General features: G+C 30.2%; 1 protein-coding gene across 1 annotated transcript in view; it reads left to right on the top strand.

Annotated features, from left to right (window-relative positions):
• LOC143249932 (A disintegrin and metalloproteinase with thrombospondin motifs 6-like) overlaps positions 1 to 25,468 on the top strand; it is a gene marked incomplete at its 5' end in the record, with an annotated part of 99,817 nt that overhangs the window by 5,960 nt on the left and 68,389 nt on the right. Inside the window, 2 exon segments of the mRNA XM_076500549.1 lie at positions 6,621 to 6,994; positions 7,869 to 8,043. Coding sequence (XP_076356664.1) covers positions 6,621 to 6,994; positions 7,869 to 8,043 — 549 coding nt within the window.

Genomic DNA, 25,468 nt, shown 5'->3' with positions numbered 1-25,468 from the left:
AAAACAGAGCGAAATAATTAATCTGATTAACTGGGACCACCATGAAAGAAATCGGAGTCAGTATGGTGCATGTTAACGTTTTCAAGGAAGTGGTGACTGGTTATTAATTATCGTGGAAGTTTGTTGAGTGAACTGGAAGTGTACTTTACGAATATAATGTTTCTTGTTCCAAATAACATTGAGATTGGAAACATATTGTGGAAATGAACATATTGTCATTAAACAAATCCAGGATTGTTTTGTTTGCTCTGAATGAATAACTCAAAGACATTTCCCTGTGTTATGTGTTATACCATTACGGATTATAATATTCATACACGACGACTTACATATCTATCAATATTATACAGTTTTAATGTAAATTATTAACGTCCACTTTTATAATTGTTTACTTTATTCAGTTAAGAACTTCAATAACACCACTTCCCTGTGGCTTAGCGGTGTGTCTGAGGGATTATAAGGCTAAGAATCATGATTCGAAACCTGAAGTGGACAGAGCACAAATATTCTATTGTACAGCTTTTCGATTAAAGCAAACATAACTTCAATCCTTACTGCTTACAGGAAACAATAATTATGGTGTTGGAAAATATTGTGTTTTGTTAATGTATTCAATGACACACTAATGATTTTACGTCAGATATTAAAGTGAAGGATTCTATATCTTCAACAACCTGTACGTGCTAAACCTAATAAGTGTATTAATTTCAGCATTAGTTCAAAACTACTTGTGTGGATATTGCTCCAAATGTCCTTATTAAAATGCTGAAAAAAATACTTTTAAAATAAAACGCTTCTTTTCATGGGGAGTGTTCAAACTGTTTGGTAAAATAATTCGAGGAAAGGTAGCTGGACAAAATTAAACTGATCAATCAGGAAGAAACAACTGAAGAAAACAGACCAAGGCAGTGTCGAAACGTGTTTTATACAATAACATTCACTGTTGGTAAAGAGAGCTGTTTATTTCTACTGGTATAAACGTTACAAGAAGTGATTCTGCTCGTGTGGTTGAAATCTGAAACAGAATTATCATTAATGATAGCATTCTGGATATTGGAGTGAGCTGGAAATATATTATAACATACTTTAAAGGTGTTCCATAAACAATCTCCTTAAATGGGTCTACTCTCCCTGTGAGAACAACTTTATACGTACCAGTAACTAACTGTAGAGGAATCATCAAACAGAAATTCGCCTCCGGACGTCTGATTACTAATCAGAACATAAACATGTCTTGGAACTTACATTTACTGTTTTGTTTTTGAATTTCGTGCAAAGCTACACGAAGACTATCTGTACTACCTGTTCTTAATTTAGCAGTCTAAGACTAAAGCAAAGACAGCGTTCTGAGATTTTGGAAAACAAATAATACACTTCACGTATACCCAAGCTATGTGTAACACACAGTTTAACTTCGTGTAAAAAAACTGAACAACAAATGTGAATGTGACAGTGATATTTTTATATCATGAACATAAACTCAGTGTAAAAATACTGAACTAATGTGAATGTGACAGTGATATCGTTATATCATAAACATACATAACAGGTAAAAATCATTAAAGGTTTAATAAGAATGTCATACAATTTCAGTTACTTTATTTCTAACGTTAAAAAATATAAACAATCAAGATAACTCTAGTAACTAATATTTAATCCAATGATTTGCAATATCATTACAATTAATCAGAAACTTCACAAACAGATAGTAAAGTAATTCACATGACAGTTGTTTTAATGACATCCTAGTTATCTGTGTTTGTAGTTCATAAACCACAAAGATCACAAGGTATTCAAACCTCACACAGCTTCAAGCTTCACTTCTAAACTCCTAGTGAAGTCATGCCACTGTGTTGATATTGGGTTTGTAATCGCTACAGAAACAGCTATCACCTATAGTTTATAATTATATTAAGAACAAATCAGTGGCGTGTCCATCTTTAGTTTAAAACTGTAGTGGGAACACAAACTGTTGTGGAGACACATAATCTGAGTGTCCACCTTCAATTTGAAACCCACTGTTAATTAAATTCACGTTTGTTGCTATATTTCTCTCTTACATGTGTGCTATAGGAAGTAATACTTTGTGCTTATTAGTTTATGTGTCAGAATATGTATTAAAGGAAGAAGTATTTGGTGTTTATTAGTTTATGTGTCAGAATATGTATTAAAGGAAGAAGTATTTGGTGTTTATTAGTTTATGTGTCAGAATATGTATTAAAGGAAGAAGTATTTTGTGTTTATTAGTTTATGTATTAGAACGTGTATTAAAGGAAGAAGTATTTTGTGTTTATTAGTTTATGTATTAGAACGTGTATTAAAGGAAGAAGTATATGGTGTTTATTGGGTTATGTATTAGAATGTGTATTAAAGGAAGAAGTATTTGGTGTTTATTAGTTCACATTTTATAAAGTGTATTAAAGGAAGAAGTATATGGTGTTTATTAGTTTATGTGTCAGAATATGTATTAAAGGAAGAAGTATTTTCTGTTTATTAGTTTATGTATTAGAACGTGTATTAAAGAAAGAAGTATATCGTGTTTATTAGTTTACGTTTTATAAAGTTTATTAAAGAAAGAAGTATATAGTTTTTATTAGTTTATGTATTAGAACGTGTATTAAAGGAATAAGTATATCGTGTTTATTAGTTTCTATAATTATTGTTTTGTCATGTTTTATGAGAAATGAAATGATATTTTATAATGGAAAATGAAAGAAAATTGTTCACTGTAATATTTAAGTTACGTCTAAGTTAAATATGTGGTATAATATAATCAGTTTTAAGTTATTTAACATCAATTGAATACATACAAATAGTTCTGGTCATCTTCGTCTATAGTTGGTTTGAAGAAATAAGCTGAATTGACTTCGATGAAATTTGGTTAAGGAGGTTAAAGTTATTCCTCTTCCTTATATCCGGAAATTAATTTAGAAAATCCGTCATCGAATATTTTGATAACATTTGATTTTCACAATTTGATGCCACAAGAGAAGTAATTATAAAATTACATGAGCTGATATTTAGCTAATTTGTCCTTTGACATAGAGTGTAACAAGGGTACCTTTTCATTGTGTGAATAGTTCACATGCGTCCCATTATGAACCTTATGTTTCAAGTGTGGGATTCCAGATGTCTCTCTTTGTTATCTTTTAAAAACAATGGTAGAGCTCAACTACAGATGCTCATGTTGTCTTCTTGTTTCTCTTAGCCCAGATGATGTCATGTGTTATGTTTTACAATCAGCGAACAACGTTTCGACCTTCTTCGGTCATCGTCAGGTTCGCTCCTCTGCATAAAAAAATTTCTCAAGCCAAACCAGCCGTTTTTACATATATATGTTACGTTTTATAATCTATTTCGGACGAGTCTTTGATTTATTATGCAACGCACGTTACGTGTTATTACTTGGAATAATCGGAAATATTCGTTTTAATTTAAAAGTGAATTAAACAATAGCTTGTTTGTTTGTTTTGAATTACGTGCAAAGCTACACGAGGGCTATCTGTGCTAGCCATCCCTGATTTAGCAGTGTAAGACTAAAGGGTAGGCAGCTAGTCATCAACACCCACCGCCAACTCTTGGGCTACTCTTTTACCAACGAATAGTGAGATTGACCGTCACATAATACACCTCCACGGCTGAACGGTCGAGCATGTTTGGTGTGACGAGGATTCGAACCCGCGACCCTCAGATTACGAGTCAAGTGTCTTAACCCACGTGGCCATGTTGGGCCTAAGTATTAGTATGTATCAAATTTATGCTATTTGCCAAAAAAGATTAATACACACGGTTTTCTTTTTAACACAAATATATATTTATATTAAAACAAAATAACATAAAGTTATAATAACGGTTATTACTCCAAGTTACAACAAATAATGCTTTAAATATAAGAGTTTTTACAAACTTACAAACTCAGTGATGACAAGAAAACCCACTTGTTGAGAAAATATTTTCTCAACCCAAACCCGCCGTTTTTACATATATATATATATATATAACTTACAAACTATACAGAGTCTTCTGTATAGTTTATAATAAAATATTTTATCGAACATCCGGGTCCACGATGAGCAAGTTATTTCTGATTCTTATTTTTACACCATGCTTTAGTTTGCAAGCTTGGTTCTTATTTGGCCTCACACCAGTTACAAATTAGCTTTTAACCAACGAGATATTTATTGTCCTCGTAGAAATAACAATGCCCGAAGTTGAACGGTTTGTAATGTTCGAAACCTGTAAACGTCCCTGGTCAAATTCTGTTATTTTCAGATTAATAGGTGTTTATCACAGATATGTTTTCGAGTCCTATAGCACACTGATTGTAACTGGCTAATAACAATCTCCTTCTGGTGCGTCAGTTTTATACAGCAATCAACCGAACATCTCGAAATTTCAACAATGTGCTAGCGCGTTTGCGTAAAACAAATATTGTTCATTCTTACTCTCAAAAATCTTCTACAAACTTCGAGAACAAGCAGCATTTGCACAATAACCAGTTAAAAATGTAAGTCACATGAAAAAAGAAAACTATACTGAAACAAGCGTAGGTACTAAAATAAACGTTTAACAGTAAGTCCATTACAAATGGTAGAGACCAACTTTAGACGAACGTATTATTCTTTGGTTTTCTAAGCCTCTTTTGTGAATTGATAGACACCAACTGTTGACGCTAGTAACGTTCTTTAGTTTTCTAAGCCTCTTTTGTGAATTGGTAGAGACCAACTGTTGACTCTAGTAACGTTCTTTAGTTTTCTCAGCCTCTTTTGTTAGTTGATCAAGACCAACTGTTGATGCTAGTAACGTTCTTTAGCTTCCTCAGCCTCTTTCGTGAGTTGGTAGAGACCAACTGATGATGCTAGTAACGTTCTTTAGTCTTCTCAGCCTCTTTTGTTAGTTAGTAGAGACCAATTGTTGATGCTAATAACGTTCTTTAGTTTTCTCATCTACTGATTCACATCTTGTCGTTATATTTTATATGATAGAATGGTATTGGCCGACATCTGATACTCTTAACTTTATGTAGTTTTGACAGCCTTGTTGATGATAGAAACTATTGATGTTCATGTCACTGTTTGGTTTCCAGAGTCTATGTTGATGATAGAAACTATTGATGCTCATGTCACTGTTTGGTTTCCAGAGTCTATGTTGATGATAGAAACTATTGATGCTCATGTCACTGTTTGGTTTCCAGAGTCTATGTTGATGATAGAAACAATTGATGCTCATGTCACTCTTTGGTTTCCAGAGTCTATGTTGATGATAGAAACTATTGATGCTCATGTCACTGTTTGGTTTCCAGAGTCTATGTTGATGATAGAAACAATTGATGCTCATGTCACTGTTTGGTTTCCAGAGTCTATGTTGATGATAGAAACTATTGATGCTCATGTCACTGTTTGGTTTCCAGAGTCTATGTTGATGATAGAAACTATTGATGCTCATGTCACTCTTTGGTTTTCAGAGTCTATGTTGATGATAGAAACTATTGATGCTCATGTCACTGTTTGGTTTCCAGAGTCTATGTTGATGATAGAAACTATTGATGCTCATGTCACTGTTTGGTTTCCAGAGTCTATGTTGATGATAGAAACAATTGATGCTCATGTCACTGTTTGGTTTTCAGAGTCTATGTTGATGATAGAAACTATTGATGCTCATGTCACTCTTTGGTTTCCAGAGTCTAGTTTGTTGATTTTCTTCATATTATACTTCTGTTTTCTAAGTCTTTTAAATGAAATGATATAGAATAACCTATGATACTTGACCGTACTCTAGTTTTCTTGGCATAGTTGGTTAACTGACAGAGATCAGCTTATAATACCCTTACTGTCCTTCGTTATCTGAGTCTTACCGATGAAACAGTAGAGCTCAACTATTGATGTTCATAGTGTATTTAGTTCTTTACAGCCTATTTGTTAGAATGGTAGTGCCCACTGTTTGATGTTCATATCGCTGTTTCATTTTCATAGCTTCGGTTGATGGAAAGTGGAAAAGCCCAATTTTTGTTGCTCTTGAAGAAGAGACGATAGAAGTCCAATAAAATGTATTCGTTTCGTGTTTTTGTTCATCACAAAGCTACAAAATAGATTATGTATGCTGTGCCCACCAGTATTATTCATACATAATAGGCTATGTATGCTGTGCCCACCAGTGTTATTCATACACAATAGGCTATGTATGCTGTGCCCACTAGTGTTATTCATACATAATAGGCTATGTATGCTGTGCCCACCTGTGTTATTCATACACAATAGGCTATGTATGCTGTGCTCACCAGTGTTATTCATACATAATAGGCTATGTATGCTGTGCCCACCAGTGTTATTCATACATAATAGGCTATGTATGCTGTGCCCACCAGTGTTATTCATACACAATAGGCTATGTATGCTGTGCCCACCAGTGTTATTGATATCTGATTTTTAACATTATAAAAGTTTAGGTTTATTTCTCGGTGTCTAACCGTAAGTTTGTTTCAAGAAACATTTTTTTTATTTACTTTCTCTATGTAAACCTTGTATGGCAGTCATGTCTTTCATAAAGTCGTAACGAATTACCACTTATCTGAGTCGAATGAGCATGGAACTAATCATTTGTTTATTTACTTTCAACTCCAGCGGAAAATTCACGTCATCTGTACAGTTATGAAATTATCATCCCTCATCAAGTGACCGCAAATGGTAATTTTCTCTCCTATGGCATCTCTCACGGCTACTCATGGAATTATTTTCGTCGACGCCGTCGGCGATCATTGGCAGGTGAGCAAGAGATATTTTACAAGTTACCAATAAAGGGTGAAGAAATACGGATTCATGTAAGACCCAACTACAGATATTTGTCTCCGGCATTGAAAATTGAGCATCGGTCGTCTAAGTTGGACAGGATTAACGAAACAAGGGTGAAGGCAGGCCTAGAAAGAACTTGTTACTTCGTTGGATCTGTTCACAATGTTTCTAATTCACTGGTGTCAGTTTCGACTTGCAGTGGAATGGTAAGTTGAAATAAGTTTCGTTTTATGATTTCATTCGATTTAAGATAGAATATTAACCATGCTGAATATTTTGAAGGACTATTGCGTCCATTTTACAATTTTTATTAAATTTCAATAAAAGATATATCTAAAGATAACATTAATTTAATTATTATTAATTTACTATTATGATAAAAGTGGGTCAGATGGTAAGAAATGAAATTATGCTTTTCGTAACTTTAGTTGTTGTCAGAAAAACAAATAATGAATATTTAATATCACAGTGTTCATATCTCATATTAGAATAAATTATATTAAATAGTGAAATTTGTGGTACGTTGGGTTTTAATATACGTCATTTTGTCTCAAAGAAGAATTCCAGAAATTAAATCCTGATGCTCAACCATTAGCATCAGGATTGAAGTCACGGCCACAAGTTACAAAACAAATATGTATATAAAAGACAAAAGTATGAAATCTACACCATTGTGACATCATGCATCATCTTAAAACAAATATAACTTCTTATAAAGATCAATACTTTAATAATGCAGCCAGCTTAACAATTTTATTTAACTTATTAATGATGCTTATATTAAATTACTTTATTTAGTTCTCACGAGCCCAAGATCAGTTACTTGTTATAATAGTAGTTGTTATAAACTCCCTCTAGTTGTGTTAAAGGGAAAGAGAGTGAATTTAATATTTTGTTTCAGCTAAATTTAAATATTTTCTTAAACCCTACCTAAATAATGTTGTAGCTCGGATAGGCACAAACCTCTCCCTGTTAGATTAGAAGCATATAAAATGAATGTCGTGTTAATATTGGTCAAGTACCAGTCACTGTAATGTTTAGTTGCATGTTGTTTGATTTGATAATTATCTAACTTTACAGAGAGGACTAATTCGGATAGGAGAAAATCACTATTTCATTGAACCTCTGAAAGGACACGAAGTCAGAAAAGATTCTAAACATCCACATATTATATACAAGAGGGAGACAGAGAGACCACAGTTTAATGAGTCCAATGACAATATATCGTTTTCGAAAGGAACCTGTGGGAATGACGGTAAGGTTATTTTGTAAAATGTAGAGCTTAGCTTCCTTATATAAAACACCAGCTAAAGACACAACTGTATGATATACAGTATTGTGAAAAAGCTAGGACACCCTCTGAAAGCCTGTGTATTTTTGTAACATATTTGGATATATAGATATTTAATCTCAATTTCAACAATACTGAGAGATTATAGGAATATAACTAAACAATTAAAACTGAAGGAAAGACTTTTCAAGGTCTTCTGTAAATGTAATTCTACAAAAATACATATTCTAACTGAGGAAAAAATTAGGACACCTTACCCCTAATAGCTAGTGTTACCCCTTTAGCTGAAATAACTGCAGTGAGACGCTTTTTGTAGTCATCTACCAGTCTTTGACATCGGTCTGAAGAAAGTTTGCTCCACTCCTCAATGCAGAATTCTGTCAGCTATGAAATATTTGAGGGGTTTCTTACATGTACAGCCCGTTTCAAGTCACCCCACAGCATCTCAATGGGATTAAAATCTGGGCTTTGACTCGGCCATTCCAGGACTCTCCATTTCTTAGTTTTCAGCCAGTCCTTGGTAGATTTACTGGTATGTTTTGGGTCATTGTCGTGTTGCAGGGTCCAGTTCCACTTCAGCTTTAATTTTCGTACAGATGGTCTCACATGATCCTCAAGCACCCTCTGATACATAGTAGAATTCATAGTGGATTCTGTGATTGTGAGCTGTCTAGGTCCTGCTGCAGCAAAGCAATCCCAAACCATGACACTTCCACCTCCTGCTTCATAGTTGGTATGGGGTTCTTTACCTGGAATACTTTATTTGGTTTACGCCAAACATTTCCTCTGTTCTGGTGTCCAAATAATTCAATGTTGGACTCATCTTTCCACAGAACTTTATTCCAAAAGTCCTGGTCTTTGTCTACATTCTCTCTGGCAAACTTCAGTCTGGCCTTGATGTTTCTCTTAGACAGCAAAGGTCTCCTCATTGCACACCTCCCATACAAGTTAAACTTGTGCAGTCTCTTTCTGATTGTAGAGACATGCACTTTCACATCAACAATAGCCAGAGTCTGCTGTAAGTCCCGTGATGATATGTTAGGGTGTTTGGAGACCTCTTTTAGCATCTTTCGGTCTGCTCTCGTGGTGAACTTGCTTGAACGACCAGACCTGGGTATGTTGGCAGTTGTTTTGAAAGCCCTCCACTTGTTGACTATTTTCCGACAATGGAATGGCTGATTTCAAAATCTTTTGGGATGTTTTTAAATCCCTTACTCATAAGCTGCTACAATTTTCTTTCTGAATGCCTCAGACAGCTCTTTTGCTCTCACCATGGTGCTCACTATCACTTCAACAGTCAGGAGCTCACCAACCTAAATGTCTGAGGTTTAAATAGGGCAAGCGTCATTCAAAATGCTGAGTAACGATCTTCTAATCATGTGCACCTGATGTGATACACATGTGCATCATTTTAAGTGGGTATAAATGTGGGGGTGTCCTAACTTTTTCCTCAGTTAGAATATGCATTTTTGTAGAATTACATTTACAAAAGATCCTGAAAAGTCTTTTTTTCAGTTTTAAATGTTTAGTTATATTCCTATAATCTCTCAGTATTGTTAAAATTGAGATTAAATATCTATATATCCAAAATTGTTACAAAATACACAGGCTTTCATAGGGTACCCTAATTTTTTCACTTGACTGTATATAGATTAGAACCATATGTAAGAGATGCTTCATAATTACAAAAGTATATATATAAACTTATGTATAATGAATTTCTTATGCTGCTTTGATTTAAAGATTACACTATGTAACGCAATTTTTTTCCTGCATAGTATATGTTATTTCTTAATTGTTTATGTTGTAAAAGTACAGAAAATGGCCATTATTCCCTTCAAACTTTGCTTTTGTGACCAGGATAATGAAATTTAGAAATTAACCTATTTTCTATGTAAAAACTGTCAAATTTGCACATTTTCATTTACATAAGGTCTGAATAAAATAACATATGAATCAAGATTTACATGTATTTATATCAGTTATACAAATATGTTTAGAAGTGAGTAATTTTTCGAGATTTGCGACGGTAATATAAATCCCTTTCACGTATCAGCCCCCAAATATAGTCTCCCATCATGTTCTCGTTATACGCTCCCAGGTCACAAAAGCAAAGTTTTAAGAAAAAATAGGTCTTTTCCATTTACTTCAGACATAAGCTATTGGGAAATAACACTTTATGTCCAGGAACAAGAAAAAGTAAACATTTTGTTACATAGTGTTATGCTTCAAACTCTAAACAATGAGACAATACACCAAAACAGTTAAACTCACTATAGGTGAAAGGAAATGAGTTATGTGGTTAATGCTTTGAGAAATAGTTGGCCACGTAATTCTCTTCCATTCTCTTACAAATAGTTTAAACGTTCACTTTCTCTTTCTCAAAGCTCATATCATGTTAATTTAAGTTGTTTCCTTTACAAGATACAGATAAGAAGGAGATTTATAATAAAAAAACAATCTTTTATAAAAGTAATTATTTTTATTTTCATATCAACTGCTATTTTATCTATGAAGTTATATAAATTTTCTTTCATATATATTATATTCATGAAAAAACTATACAAGAAATTTATTATTATTCATGTTGCATGGTATTATTTCATATTTTAAATCTCTTATTATGCATGTTGTATGGTATTATTACACATTTTAAATTTATTATTAAGCGTGTTCAATGGTATTATTACATATTTTAAATTTATTATTAAGCGTGTTCAATGGTATTATTACATATTCTAAACTCATTGTTATCCATTTTACATGGTATTATTACATATTTAAATTTATTATTATTGCGCATGTTGCATGGTATAATTACATATTTAAATTTATTATTAAGCGTGTTCAATGGTATTATTACATATTTTAAACACATTGTTACCTATTTTGCATGGCATAATTACATATTTTAAATTTATTATTAAGCGTGTTCAATGGTATTATTAGTTACTTTAAACTCATTGTTACCTATTTTGCATGGTATAATTACATATTTTAAATTTATTATTAAGCGTGTTGGGTGGTATTATTAGATATTTTAAACTCATTGCTACCTATTTTGCATGGTATTATTACATATTTTAAATTTATTATTAAGCGTGTTCAATGGTATTATTAGATATTTTAAACTCATTGTTACCTATTTTGCATGGTATAATTACTTATTTTAAATTTATTATTAAGCGTGTTGGGTGGTATTTGTAGATATTTTAAACTCATTGTTACCTATTTTGCATGGTATAATTACACATTTTAAATTTATTATTAAGCGTGTTGGGTGGTATTATTAGATATTTTAAACTCATTGTTACCTATTTTGCATGGTATAATTACACATTTTAAATTTATTATTAAGCGTGTTTAATGATATTATTAGATATTTAAAACATATTGTTATCTATTTTACATGGTATAATTACATATTTTAAATTTATTATTGTGCATGTTGCAAGGTATTATTACATATTTTAAACTCATTGCTACCTATTTTGCATGGTATAATTACATATTTTAAATTTATTATTAAGCTTGTTCAATGGTATTATTAGATACTTTAAACTCATTGTTACCCATTTTGCATGGTATAATTACATATTTTAAATTTATTATTAAGCGTGTTCAATGGTATTATTAGATACTTTAAACTCATTGTTACCCATTTTGCATGGTATAATTACATATTTTAAATTATTATTAAGCGTGTTCAATGGTATTATTAGATACTTTAAACTCATTGTTACCCATTTTGCATGGTATAATTACATATTTTAAATTTATTATTAAGCGTGTTCAATGGTATTATTAGATACTTTAAACTCATTGTTACCCATTTTGCATGGTATAATTACATATTTTAAATTTATTATTAAGCGTGTTTAATGGTATTATTAGATATTTTAAACTCATTGCTACCTATTTTGCATGGTATAATTACATATTTTAAATTTATTATTAAGCGTGTTGGGTGATATGATTAGATATTTTAAACTCATTGTTACCTATTTTGCATGGTATAATTACATATTTTAAATTTATTATTAAGCGTGTTGGGTGGTATGATTAGATATTTTAAACTCATTGTTACCCATTTTGCATGGTATAATTACATATTTTAAATTTATTACTAAGCGTGTTGGGTGGTATGATTAGATATTTTAAACTCATTGTTACCCATTTTGCATGGTATAATTACATATTTTAAATTTATTATTAAGCGTGTTGGGTGGTATGATTAGATATTTTAAACTCATTGTTACCTATTTTGCATGGTATAATTACATATTTTAAATTTATTATTAAGCGTGTTGGGAGGTATTATTAGATATTTTAAACTCATTGCTACCTATTTTGCATGGTATAATTACATATTTTAAATTTATTATTAAGCGTGTTGGGTGATATGATTAGATATTTTAAACTCATTGTTACCTATTTTGCATGGTATAATTACATATTTTAAATTTATTATTAAGCGTGTTCAATGGTATTATTAGATATTTTAAACTCATTGCTACCTATTTTGCATGGTATAATTACATATTTTAAATTTATTATTAAGCGTGTTGGGTGGTATGATTAGATATTTTAAACTCATTGTTACCTATTTTGCATGGTATAATTACATATTTTAAATTTATTATTAAGCGTGTTCGATGGTATTATTAGATATTTTAAACTCATTGTTACCCATTTTGCATGGTATAATTACATATTTTAAATTTATTATTAAGCGTGTTGGGTGGTATGATTAGATATTTTAAACTCATTGTTACCTATTTTGCATGGTATAATCACATACTTTAAATTTTATTACTATGCATGTTGCATGGTATTATTATATATTTTAAAATTATTATTAAGTGTGTTAGATGGTATTATTAGTTACTTTAAACTCATTGTTACCTATTTTGCATGGTATAATTACATATTTTAAATTTATTATTAAGCGTGTTGGGTGGTATTATTAGATATTTTAAACTCATTGCTACCTATTTTGCATGGTATAATTACATATTTTAAATTTATTATTAAGCGTGTTGGGTGGTATGATTAGATATTTTAAACTCATTGTTACCTATTTTGCATGGTATAATTACATATTTTAAATTTATTATTAAGCGTGTTCGATGGTATTATTAGATATTTTAAACTCATTGTTACCCATTTTGCATGGTATAATTACATATTTTAAATTTATTATTAAGCGTGTTGGGTGGTATGATTAGATATTTTAAACTCATTATTACCTATTTTGCATGGTATAATCACATACTTTAAATTTTATTACTATGCATGTTGCATGGTATTATTATATATTTTAAAATTATTATTAAGTGTGTTAGATGGTATTATTAGTTACTTTAAACTCATTGTTACCTATTTTGCATGGTATAATTACATATTTTAAATTTATTATTAAGCGTGTTGGGTGGTATTATTAGATATTTTAAACTCATTGCTACCTATTTTGCATGGTATTATTACATATTTTAAATTTATTATTAAGCGTGTTCAATGGTATTATTAGATATTTTAAACTCATTGTTACCTATTTTGCATGGTATAATTACTTATTTTAAATTTATTATTAAGCGTGTTGGGTGGTATTATTAGATATTTTAAACTCATTGTTACCTATTTTGCATGGTATAATTACACATTTTAAATTTATTATTAAGCGTGTTGGGTGGTATTATTTGATATTTTAAACTCATTGTTACCTATTTTGCATGGTATAATTACACATTTTAAATTTATTATTAAGCGTGTTTAATGATATTATTAGATATTTAAAACATATTGTTATCTATTTTACATGGTATAATTACATATTTTAAATTTATTATTGTGCATGTTGCAAGGTATTATTACATATTTTAAACTCATTGCTACCTATTTTGCATGGTATAATTACATATTTTAAATTTATTATTAAGCTTGTTCAATGGTATTATTAGATATTTTAAACTCATTGTTACCCATTTTGCATGGTATAATTACATATTTTAAATTTATTATTAAGCGTGTTCAATGGTATTATTAGATACTTTAAACTCATTGTTACCCATTTTGCATGGTATAATTACATATTTTAAATTTATTATTAAGCGTGTTCAATGGTATTATTAGATACTTTAAACTCATTGTTACCCATTTTGCATGGTATAATTACATATTTTAAATTTATTATTAAGCGTGTTCAATGGTATTATTAGATATTTTAAACTCATTGTTACCTATTTTGCATGGTATAATTACATATTTTAAATTTATTATTAAGCGTGTTGGGTGATATGATTAGATATTTTAAACTCATTGTTACCTATTTTGCATGGTATAATTACATATTTTAAATTTATTATTAAGCGTGTTGGGTGGTATGATTAGATATTTTAAACTCATTGTTACCCATTTTGCATGGTATAATTACATATTTTAAATTTATTATTAAGCGTGTTGGGTGGTATGATTAGATATTTTAAACTCATTTTTACCCTTTTTGCATGGTATAATTACATATTTTAAATTTATTATTAAGCGTGTTGGGTGGTATGATTAGATATTTTAAACTCATTGTTACCTATTTTGCATGGTATAATTACATATTTTAAATTTATTATTAAGCGTGTTCGATGGTATTATTAGATATTTTAAACTCATTGCTACCTATTTTGCATGGAATAATTACATATTTTAAATTTTATTACTATGCATGTTGCATGGTATTATTAGATATTTTAAACTCATTGTTACCCATTTTGCATGGTATAATTACATATTTTAAATTTATTATTAAGCGTGTTGGGTGATATGATTAGATATTTTAAACTCATTGTTACCTATTTTGCATGGTATAATCACATATTTTAAATTTATTACTAAGCGTGTTGAATGGTATTATCATATATTTTAATATTTAGAAAATATCTTTCGTCAGAAAATTCAATCCCTTGTAATGCTAATACTTCGGTCTTAAAATACATACAAAACAATGTTGGTGGTAAAGTATAAAAAGTAATTCAAATGGTAATTCAGTTGTGAACAGTAATATTCTACTGACATCATTAAATCAGTTGAAGTTCACAGATAATGAGTTAAAACCCCGTCCAGAATCTCCAGGGGTCTATACCAGCTGAGTCTAAGATATTTAGAAGCGAAGTCATCACCTGGTAATAAATAAAACAATCAGTGTGTAAATAAATCTTACGTAATATTTTATATGGAACAAAGTATAATTTGTCATATTACTAAAATTAATTATCGCCTTTGTTTATAGGAATCATTCTACTTGATTACTGGTTTGATTTATTCTGAAGATTATACCTTATTCAACACACGTTATAAGATGTAAAATTACTTAAGTTTAGCAGCTATAGTTACATCTTCCTTACTTAATACCTGTTATAAGATGTACAATCATCACAACCTAGCAGCTATAGATACAACTTCCTTATTTAATACCTGTTATAAGATGTACAACTTTCAAACTTAATACCTGTTATAAGATGTACAATCATTACAACCTAGCAGCTACAGATACAACTTTCTAACTTAATACCTGTTATAAGATGTACAATCATTCCAACCTAACAGCTATAGATACAACTTTCTAACTTAATACCTGTTATAAGATATAAAATCATTACAACCTAGCAGCTATAGATACAACTTTCTAACTTAATACCTGTTATAAGATGTAAAATCATTACAACCTAGCAGCTATAGATACAACTTTCTAACTTAATACCTGTTATAAGATGTGCAATCATTACAACCTAGCAGCTACAGATACAACTTTCTAACTTAATACCTGTTATAAGATGTACAATCATTCCAACCTAGCAGCTATAGATACAACTTTCTAACTTAATACCTGTTATAAGATGTAAAATCATTACAACCTAGCAGCTATAGATACAACTTTCTAACTTAATACCTGTTATAAGATGTACAATCATTGCAACCTAGCAGCTATAGATACAACTTTCTAACTTAATACCTGTTATAAGATGTACAATCATTCCAACCTAGCAGCTATAGATACAACTTTCTAACTTAATACCTGTTATAAGATGTACAATCATTACAACCTAGCAGCTATAGATACAACTTTCTAACTTAATACCTGTTATAAGATGTACAATCATTCCAACCTAGCAGCTATAGATACAACTTTCTATCTTAATACCTGTTATAAGATGTAAAATCATTACAACCTAGCAGCTATAGATACAACTTTCTAACTTAATACCTGTTATAAGATGTACAATCATTACAACCTAGCAGCTATAGATACAACTTTCTAACTTAATACCTGTTATAAGATGTACAATCATTGCAACCTAGCAGCTATAGATAAAACTTTCTAACTTAATACCTGTTATAAGATGTACAATCATTACAACCTAGCAGCTATAGATACAACTTTCTAACTTAATACCTGTTATAAGATGTACAATCATTACAACCTAGCAGCTATAGATACAACTTTCTAACTTAATACCTGTTATAAGATGTACAATCATTGCAACCTAGCAGCTATAGATACAACTTTCTAACTTAATACCTGTTATAAGATGTACAATCATTACAATCTAGCAGCTATAGATACAACTTCCTCACTTAATACCTGTTATAAGATGTACAATCATTACAACCTAGCAGCTATAGATACAACTTTCTAACTTAATACATGTTATAAGATGTACAATAATTCCAATCCAGCAGCTATAGATACAACTTTCTAACTTAATACCTGTTATAAGATGTAAAATCATTACAACCTAGCAGCCATAGATACAACTTTCTAACTTAATACCTGTTATAAGATGTACAATCATTGCAACCTAGCAGCTATAGATACAACTTTCTAACTTAATACCTGTTATAAGATGTACAATCATTGCAACCTAGCAGCTATAGATACAACTTTCTAACTTAATACCTGTTATAAGATGTACAATCATTACAACCTAGCAGCTACAGATACAACTTTCTAACTTAATACCTGTTATAAGATGTACAATTATTCCAACCTAGCAGCTATAGATACAACTTTCTATCTTAATACCTGTTATAAGATGTAAAATCATTACAACCTAGCAGCTATAGATATAACTTTCTAACTTAATACCTGTTATAAGATGTACAATCATTACAACCTAGCAGCTATAGATACAACTTTCTAACTTAATACCTGTTATAAGATGTACAATCATTACAACCTAGCAGCTATAGATACAACTTTCTAACTTAATACCTGTTATAAGATGTACAATCATTACAACCTAGCAGCTATAGATACAACTTTCTAACTTAATACCTGTTATAAGATGTACAATCATTACAACCTAGCAGCTATAGATACAACTTTCTAACTTAATACCTGTTATAAGATGTACAATCATTACAACCTAGCAGCTATAGATACAACTTTCTAACTTAATACCTGTTATAAGATGTACAATCATTACAACTTTCTAGCAATACCTATAGATACAACTTTCTAACTTAATACCTGTTATAAGATGTACAATCATTACAACCTAGCAGCTATAGATACAACTTTCTAACTTAATACCTGTTATAAGATGTACAATCATTACAATCTAGCAGCTATAGATACAACTTTCTAACTTAATACCTGTTATAAGATGTACAATCATTACAACCTAGCAGCTATAGATACAACTTTCTAACTTAATACCTGTTATAAGATGTACAATCATTACAACCTAGCAGCTATAGATACAACTTTCTAACTTAATACCTGTTATAAGATGTACAATCATTACAACCTAGCAGCTATAGATACAACTTTCTAACTTAATACCTGTTATAAGATGTACAATCATTACAACCTAGCAGCTATAGATACAACTTTCTAACTTAATACCTGTTATAAGATGTACAATCATTACAACCTAGCAGCTATAGATACAACTTTCTAACTTAATACCTGTTATAAGATGTACAATCATTACAACCTAGCAGCTATAGATACAACTTTCTAACTTAATACCTGTTATAAGATGTACAATCATTACAACCTAGCAGCTATAGATACAACTTTCTAACTTAATACCTGTTATAAGATGTACAATCATTACAACCTAGCAGCTATAGATACAACTTTCTAACTTAATACCTGTTATAAGATGTACAATCATTACAACCTAGCAGCTATAGATACAACTTTCTAACTTAATACCTGTTATAAGATGTACAATCATTACAACCTAGCAGCTATAGATACAACTTTCTAACTTAATACCTGTTATAAGATGTACAATCATTACAACCTAGCAGCTATAGATACAACTTTCTAACTTAATACCTGTTATAAGATGTACAATCATTACAACCTAGCAGCTATAGATACAACTTTCTAACTTAATACCTGTTATAAGATGTACAATCATTACAACCTAGCAGCTATAGATACAACTTTCTAACTTAATACCTGTTATAAGATGTACAATCATTACAACCTAGCAGCTATAGATACAACTTTCTAACTTAATACCTGTTATAAGATGTACAATCATTACAACCTAGCAGCTATAGATACAACTTTCTAACTTAATACCTGTTATAAGATGTACAATCATTACAACCTAGCAGCTATAGATACAACTTTCTAACTTAATACCTGTTATAAGATGTACAATCATTACAACCTAGCAGCTATAGATACAACTTTCTAACTTAATACCTGTTATAAGATGTACAATCATTACAACCTAGCAGCTATAGATACAACTTTCTAACTTAATACCTGTTATAAGATGTACAATCATTACAACCTAGCAGCTATAGATACAACTTTCTAACTTAATACCTGTTATAAGATGTACAATCATTACAACCTAGCAGCTATAGATACAACTTTCTAACTTAATACCTGTTATAAGATGTACAATCATTACAACCTAGCAGCTATAGATACAACTTTCTAACTTAATACCTGTTATAAGATGTACAATCATTACAACCTAGCAGCTATAGATACAACTTTCTAACTTAATACCTGTTATAAGATGTACAATCATTACAACCTAGCAGCTATAGATACAACTTTCTAACTTAATACCTGTTATAAGATGTACAATCATTACAACCTAGCAGCTATAGATACAACTTTCTAACTTAATACCTGTTATAAGATGTACAATCATTACAACCTAGCAGCTATAGATACAACTTTCTAACTTAATACCTGTTATAAGATGTACAATCATTACAACCTAGCAGCTATAGATACAACTTTCTAACTTAATACCTGTTATAAGATGTACAATCATTACAACCTAGCAGCTATAGATACAACTTTCTAACTTAATACCTGTTATAAGATGTACAATCATTACAACCTAGCAGCTATAGATACAACTTTCTAACTTAATACCTGTTATAAGATGTACAATCATTACAACCTAGCAGCTATAGATACAACTTTCTAACTTAATACCTGTTATAAGATGTACAATCATTACAACCTAGCAGCTATAGATACAACTTTCTAACTTAATACCTGTTATAAGATGTACAATCATTACAACCTAGCAGCTATAGATACAACTTTCTAACTTAATACCTGTTATAAGATGTACAATCATTACAACCTAGCAGCTATAGATACAACTTTCTAACTTAATACCTGTTATAAGATGTACAATCATTACAACCTAGCAGCTATAGATACAACTTTCTAACTTAATACCTGTTATAAGATGTACAATCATTACAACCTAGCAGCTATAGATACAACTTTCTAACTTAATACCTGTTATAAGATGTACAATCATTACAACCTAGCAGCTATAGATACAACTTTCTAACTTAATACCTGTTATAAGATGTACAATCATTACAACCTAGCAGCTATAGATACAACTTTCTAACTTAATACCTGTTATAAGATGTACAATCATTACAACCTAGCAGCTATAGATACAACTTTCTAACTTAATACCTGTTATAAGATGTACAATCATTACAACCTAGCAGCTATAGATACAACTTTCTAACTTAATACCTGTTATAAGATGTACAATCATTACAACCTAGCAGCTATAGATACAACTTTCTAACTTAATACCTGTTATAAGATGTACAATCATTACAACCTAGCAGCTATAGATACAACTTTCTAATACTTAATACCTGTTATAAGATGTACAATCATTACAACCTAGCAGCTATAGATACAACTTTCTAACTTAATACCTGTTATAAGATGTACAATCATTACAACCTAGCAGCTATAGATACAACTTTCTAACTTAATACCTGTTATAAGATGTACAATCATTACAACCTAGCAGCTATAGATACAACTTTCTAACTTAATACCTGTTATAAGATGTACAATCATTACAACCTAGCAGCTATAGATACAACTTTCTAACTTAATACCTGTTATAAGATGTACAATCATTACAACCTAGCAGCTATAGATACAACTTTCTAACTTAATACCTGTTATAAGATGTACAATCATTACAACCTAGCAGCTATAGATACAACTTTCTAACTTAATACCTGTTATAAGATGTACAATCATTACAACCTAGCAGCTATAGATACAACTTTCTAACTTAATACCTGTTATAAGATGTACAATCATTACAACCTAGCAGCTATAGATACAACTTTCTAACTTAATACCTGTTATAAGATGTACAATCATTGCAACCTAGCAGCTATAGATACAACTTTCTAACTTAATACCTGTTATAAGATGTACAATCATTACAATCTAGCAGCTATAGATACAACTTCCTCACTTAATACCTGTTATAAGATGTACAATCATTACAACCTAGCAGCTATAGATACAACTTTCTAACTTAATACCTGTTATAAGATGTACAATCATTCCAATCCAGCAGCTATAGATACAACTTTCTAACTTAATACCTGTTATAAGATGTACAATCATTACAACCTAGCAGCTATAGATACAACTTTCTAACTTAATACCTGTTATAAGATGTACAATCATTACAACCTAGCAGCTATAGATACAACTTCTTTACTTAATACCTGTTATAAGATGTACAATCATTACAATCTAGCAGCTATAGATACAGCTTTCTAACTTAATACCTGTTATAAGATGTACAATCATTACAACCTAGCAGCTATAGATACAACTTCTTTACTTAATACCTGTTATAAGATGTACAATCATTACAATCTAGCAGCTATAGATACAACTTTCTAACTTAATACCTGTTATAAGATGTACAATCATTACAACCTAGCAGCTATAGATACAACTTTCTAACTTAATACCTGTTATAAGATGTACAATCATTACAATCTAGCAGCTATAGATACTTTTTTTTAACTTAATACCTGTTATAAGATGTACAATCTTTACAATCTAGCAGCTATAGATACAACTTTCTAACTTAATACCTGTTATAAGATGTACAATCATTACAACCTAGCAGCTATAGATACAACTTTCTAACTTAATACCTGTTATAAGATGTACAATCATTACAACCTAGCAGCTATAGATACAACTTTCTAACTTAATACCTGTTATAAGATGTACAATCATTGCAACCTAGCAGCTATAGATACAACTTTCTTACTTAATACCTGTTATAAGATGTACAATCATTACAACCTAGCAGCTATGGATACAACTTTCTAACTTAATACCTGTTATAAGATGTACAATCATTACAACCTAGCAGCTATAGATACAACTTTCTAACTTAATACCTGTTATAAGATGTACAATCATTACAATCTAGCAGCTATAGATACAACTTTCTAACTTAATACCTGTTATAAGATGTACAATCATTACAACCTAGCAGCTATAGATACAACTTTCTAACTTAATACCTGTTATAAGATGTACAATCATTACAACCTAGCAGCTATAGATACAACTTTCTAACTTAATACCTGTTATAAGATGTACAATAATTCCAATCCAGCAGCTATAGATACAACTTTCTAACTTAATACCTGTTATAAGATGTACAATCATTACAACCTAGCAGCTATAGATACAACTTTCTAACTTAATACCTGTTATAAGATGTACAATCATTACAACCTAGCAGCTATAGATACAACTTCTTTACTTAATACCTGTTATAAGATGTACAATCATTACAATCTAGCAGCTATAGATACAACTTTCTAACTTAATACCTGTTATAAGATGTACAATCATTACAACCTAGCAGCTATAGATACAACTTCTTTACTTAATACCTGTTATAAGATGTACAATCATTACAATCTAGCAGCTATAGATACAACTTTCTAACTTAATACCTGTTATAAGATGTACAATCATTACAACCTAGCAGCTATAGATACAACTTTCTAACTTAATACCTGTTATAAGATGTACAATCATTACAATTTAGCAGCTATAGATACAACTTTTTTTTTAACTTAATACCTGTTATAAGATGTACAATCATTACAATCTAGCAGCTATAGATACAACTTTCTAACTTAATACCTGTTATAAGATGTACAACCATTACAACCTAGCAGCTATAGATACAACTTTCTAACTTAATACCTGTTATAAGATGTACAATAATTACAACCTAGCAGCTATAGATACAACTTTCTAACTTAATACCTGTTGTAAGATGTACAATCATTGCAACCTAGCAGCTATAGATACAACTTTCTTATTTAATACCTGTTATAAGATGTACAATCATTACAACCTAGCAGCTATAGATACAACTTTCTAACTTAATACCTGTTATAAGATGTACAATCATTACAACCTAGCAGCTATAGATACAACTTTCTAACTTAATACCTGTTATAAGATGTACAATCATTACAATCTAGCAGCTATAGATACAACTTTCTAACTTAATACCTGTTATAAGATGTACAATCATTGCAACCTAGCAGCTATAGATACAACTTTCTAACTTAATACCTGTTATAAGATGTACAATCATTACAACCTAGCAGCTATAGATACAACTTTCTAACTTAATACCTGTTATAAGATGTACAATCATTACAATCTAGCAGCTATAGATACAACTTTTTTTAACTTAATACCTGTTATAAGATATACAATCATTACAACCTAGCAGCTATAAATACAACTTTCTAACTTAATACCTGTTATAAGATGTACAACCATTACAACCTAGCAGCTATAGATACAACTTTCTAACTTAATACCTGTTATAAGATGTACAATCATTACAACCTAGCAGCTATAGATACAACTTCTTTACTTAATACCTGTTATAAGATGTACAATCATTACAATCTAGCAGCTATAGATACAGCTTTCTAACTTAATATCTGTTATAAGATGTACAATCATTACAACCTAGCAGCTATAGATACAACTTCTTTACTTAATACCTGTTATAAGATGTACAATCATTACAATCTAGCAGCTATAGATACAACTTTCTAACTTAATACCTGTTATAAGATGTACAATCATTACAACCTAGCAGCTATAGATACAACTTTCTAACTTAATACCTGTTATAAGATGTACAATCATTACAATCTAGCAGCTATAGATACTTTTTTTTAACTTAATACCTGTTATAAGATGTACAATCTTTACAATCTAGCAGCTATAGATACAACTTTCTAACTTAATACCTGTTATAAGATGTACAACCATTACAACCTAGCAGCTATAGATACAACTTTCTAACTTAATACCTGTTATAAGATGTACAATAATTACAACCTAGCAGCTATAGATACAACTTTCTAACTTAATACCTGTTATAAGATGTACAATCATTGCAACCTAGCAGCTATAGATACAACTTTCTTACTTAATACCTGTTATAAGATGCACAATCATTACAACCTAGCAGCTATGGATACAACTTTCTAACTTAATTCCTGTTATAAGATGTACAATCATTACAACCTAGCAGCTATAGATACAACTTTCTAACTTAATACCTGTTATAAGATGTACAATCATTACAATCTAGCAGCTATAGATACAACTTTCTAACTTAATACCTGTTATAAGATGTACAATCATTGCAACCTAGCAGCTATAGATACAACTTTCTAACTTAATACCTGTTATAAGATGTACAACCATTACAACCTAGCAGCTATAGATACAACTTTCTAACTTAATACATGTTATAAGATGTACAATAATTCCAATCCAGCAGCTATAGATACAACTTTCTAACTTAATACCTGTTATAAGATGTACAATCATTACAACCTAGCAGCTATAGATACAACTTTCTAACTTAATACCTGTTATAAGATGTACAATCATTACAACCTAGCAGCTATAGATACAACTTCTTTACTTAATACCTGTTATAAGATGTACAATCCTTACAATCTAGCAGCTATAGATACAGCTTTCTAACTTAATACCTGTTATAAGATGTACAATCATTACAACCTAGCAGCTATAGATACAACTTCTTTACTTAATACCTGTTATAAGATGTACAATCATTACAATCTAGCAGCTATAGATACAACTTTCTAACTTAATACCTGTTATAAGATGTACAATCATTACAACCTAGCAGCTATAGATACAACTTTCTAACTTAATACCTGTTATAAGATGTACAATCATTACAATTTAGCAGCTATAGATACAACTTTTTTTAACTTAATACCTGTTATAAGATGTACAATCATTACAATCTAGCAGCTATAGATACAACTTTCTAACTTAATACCTGTTATAAGATGTACAACCATTACAACCTAGCAGCTATAGATACAACTTTCTAACTTAATACCTGTTATAAGATGTACAATCATTACAACCTAGCAGCTATAGATACAACTTTCTAACTTAATACCTGTTGTAAGATGTACAATCATTGCAACCTAGCAGCTATAGATACAACTTTCTTATTTAATACCTGTTATAAGATGTACAATCATTACAACCTAGCAGCTATAGATACAACTTTCTAACTTAATTCCTGTTATAAGATGTACAATCATTACAACCTAGCAGCTATAGATACAACTTTCTAACTTAATACCTGTTATAAGATGTACAATCATTACAATCTAGCAGCTATAGATACAACTTTCTAACTTAATACCTGTTATAAGATGTACAATCATTGCAACCTAGCAGCTATAGATACAACTTTCTAACTTAATACCTGTTATAAGATGTACAATCATTACAACCTAGCAGCTATAGATACAACTTTCTAACTTAATACCTGTTATAAGATGTACAATCATTACAATCTAGCAGCTATAGATACAACTTTTTTTAACTTAATACCTGTTATAAGATATACAATCATTACAACCTAGCAGCTATAAATACAACTTTCTAACTTAATACCTGTTATAAGATGTACAACCATTACAACCTAGCAGCTATAGATAC

Source organism: Tachypleus tridentatus, chromosome 4, assembly GCF_004210375.1.
Source record: "Tachypleus tridentatus isolate NWPU-2018 chromosome 4, ASM421037v1, whole genome shotgun sequence".
Taxonomy (NCBI): Eukaryota; Metazoa; Arthropoda; class Merostomata; order Xiphosura; family Limulidae; genus Tachypleus; species Tachypleus tridentatus.
This window is presented reverse-complemented; position numbering and strand designations above follow the sequence as displayed.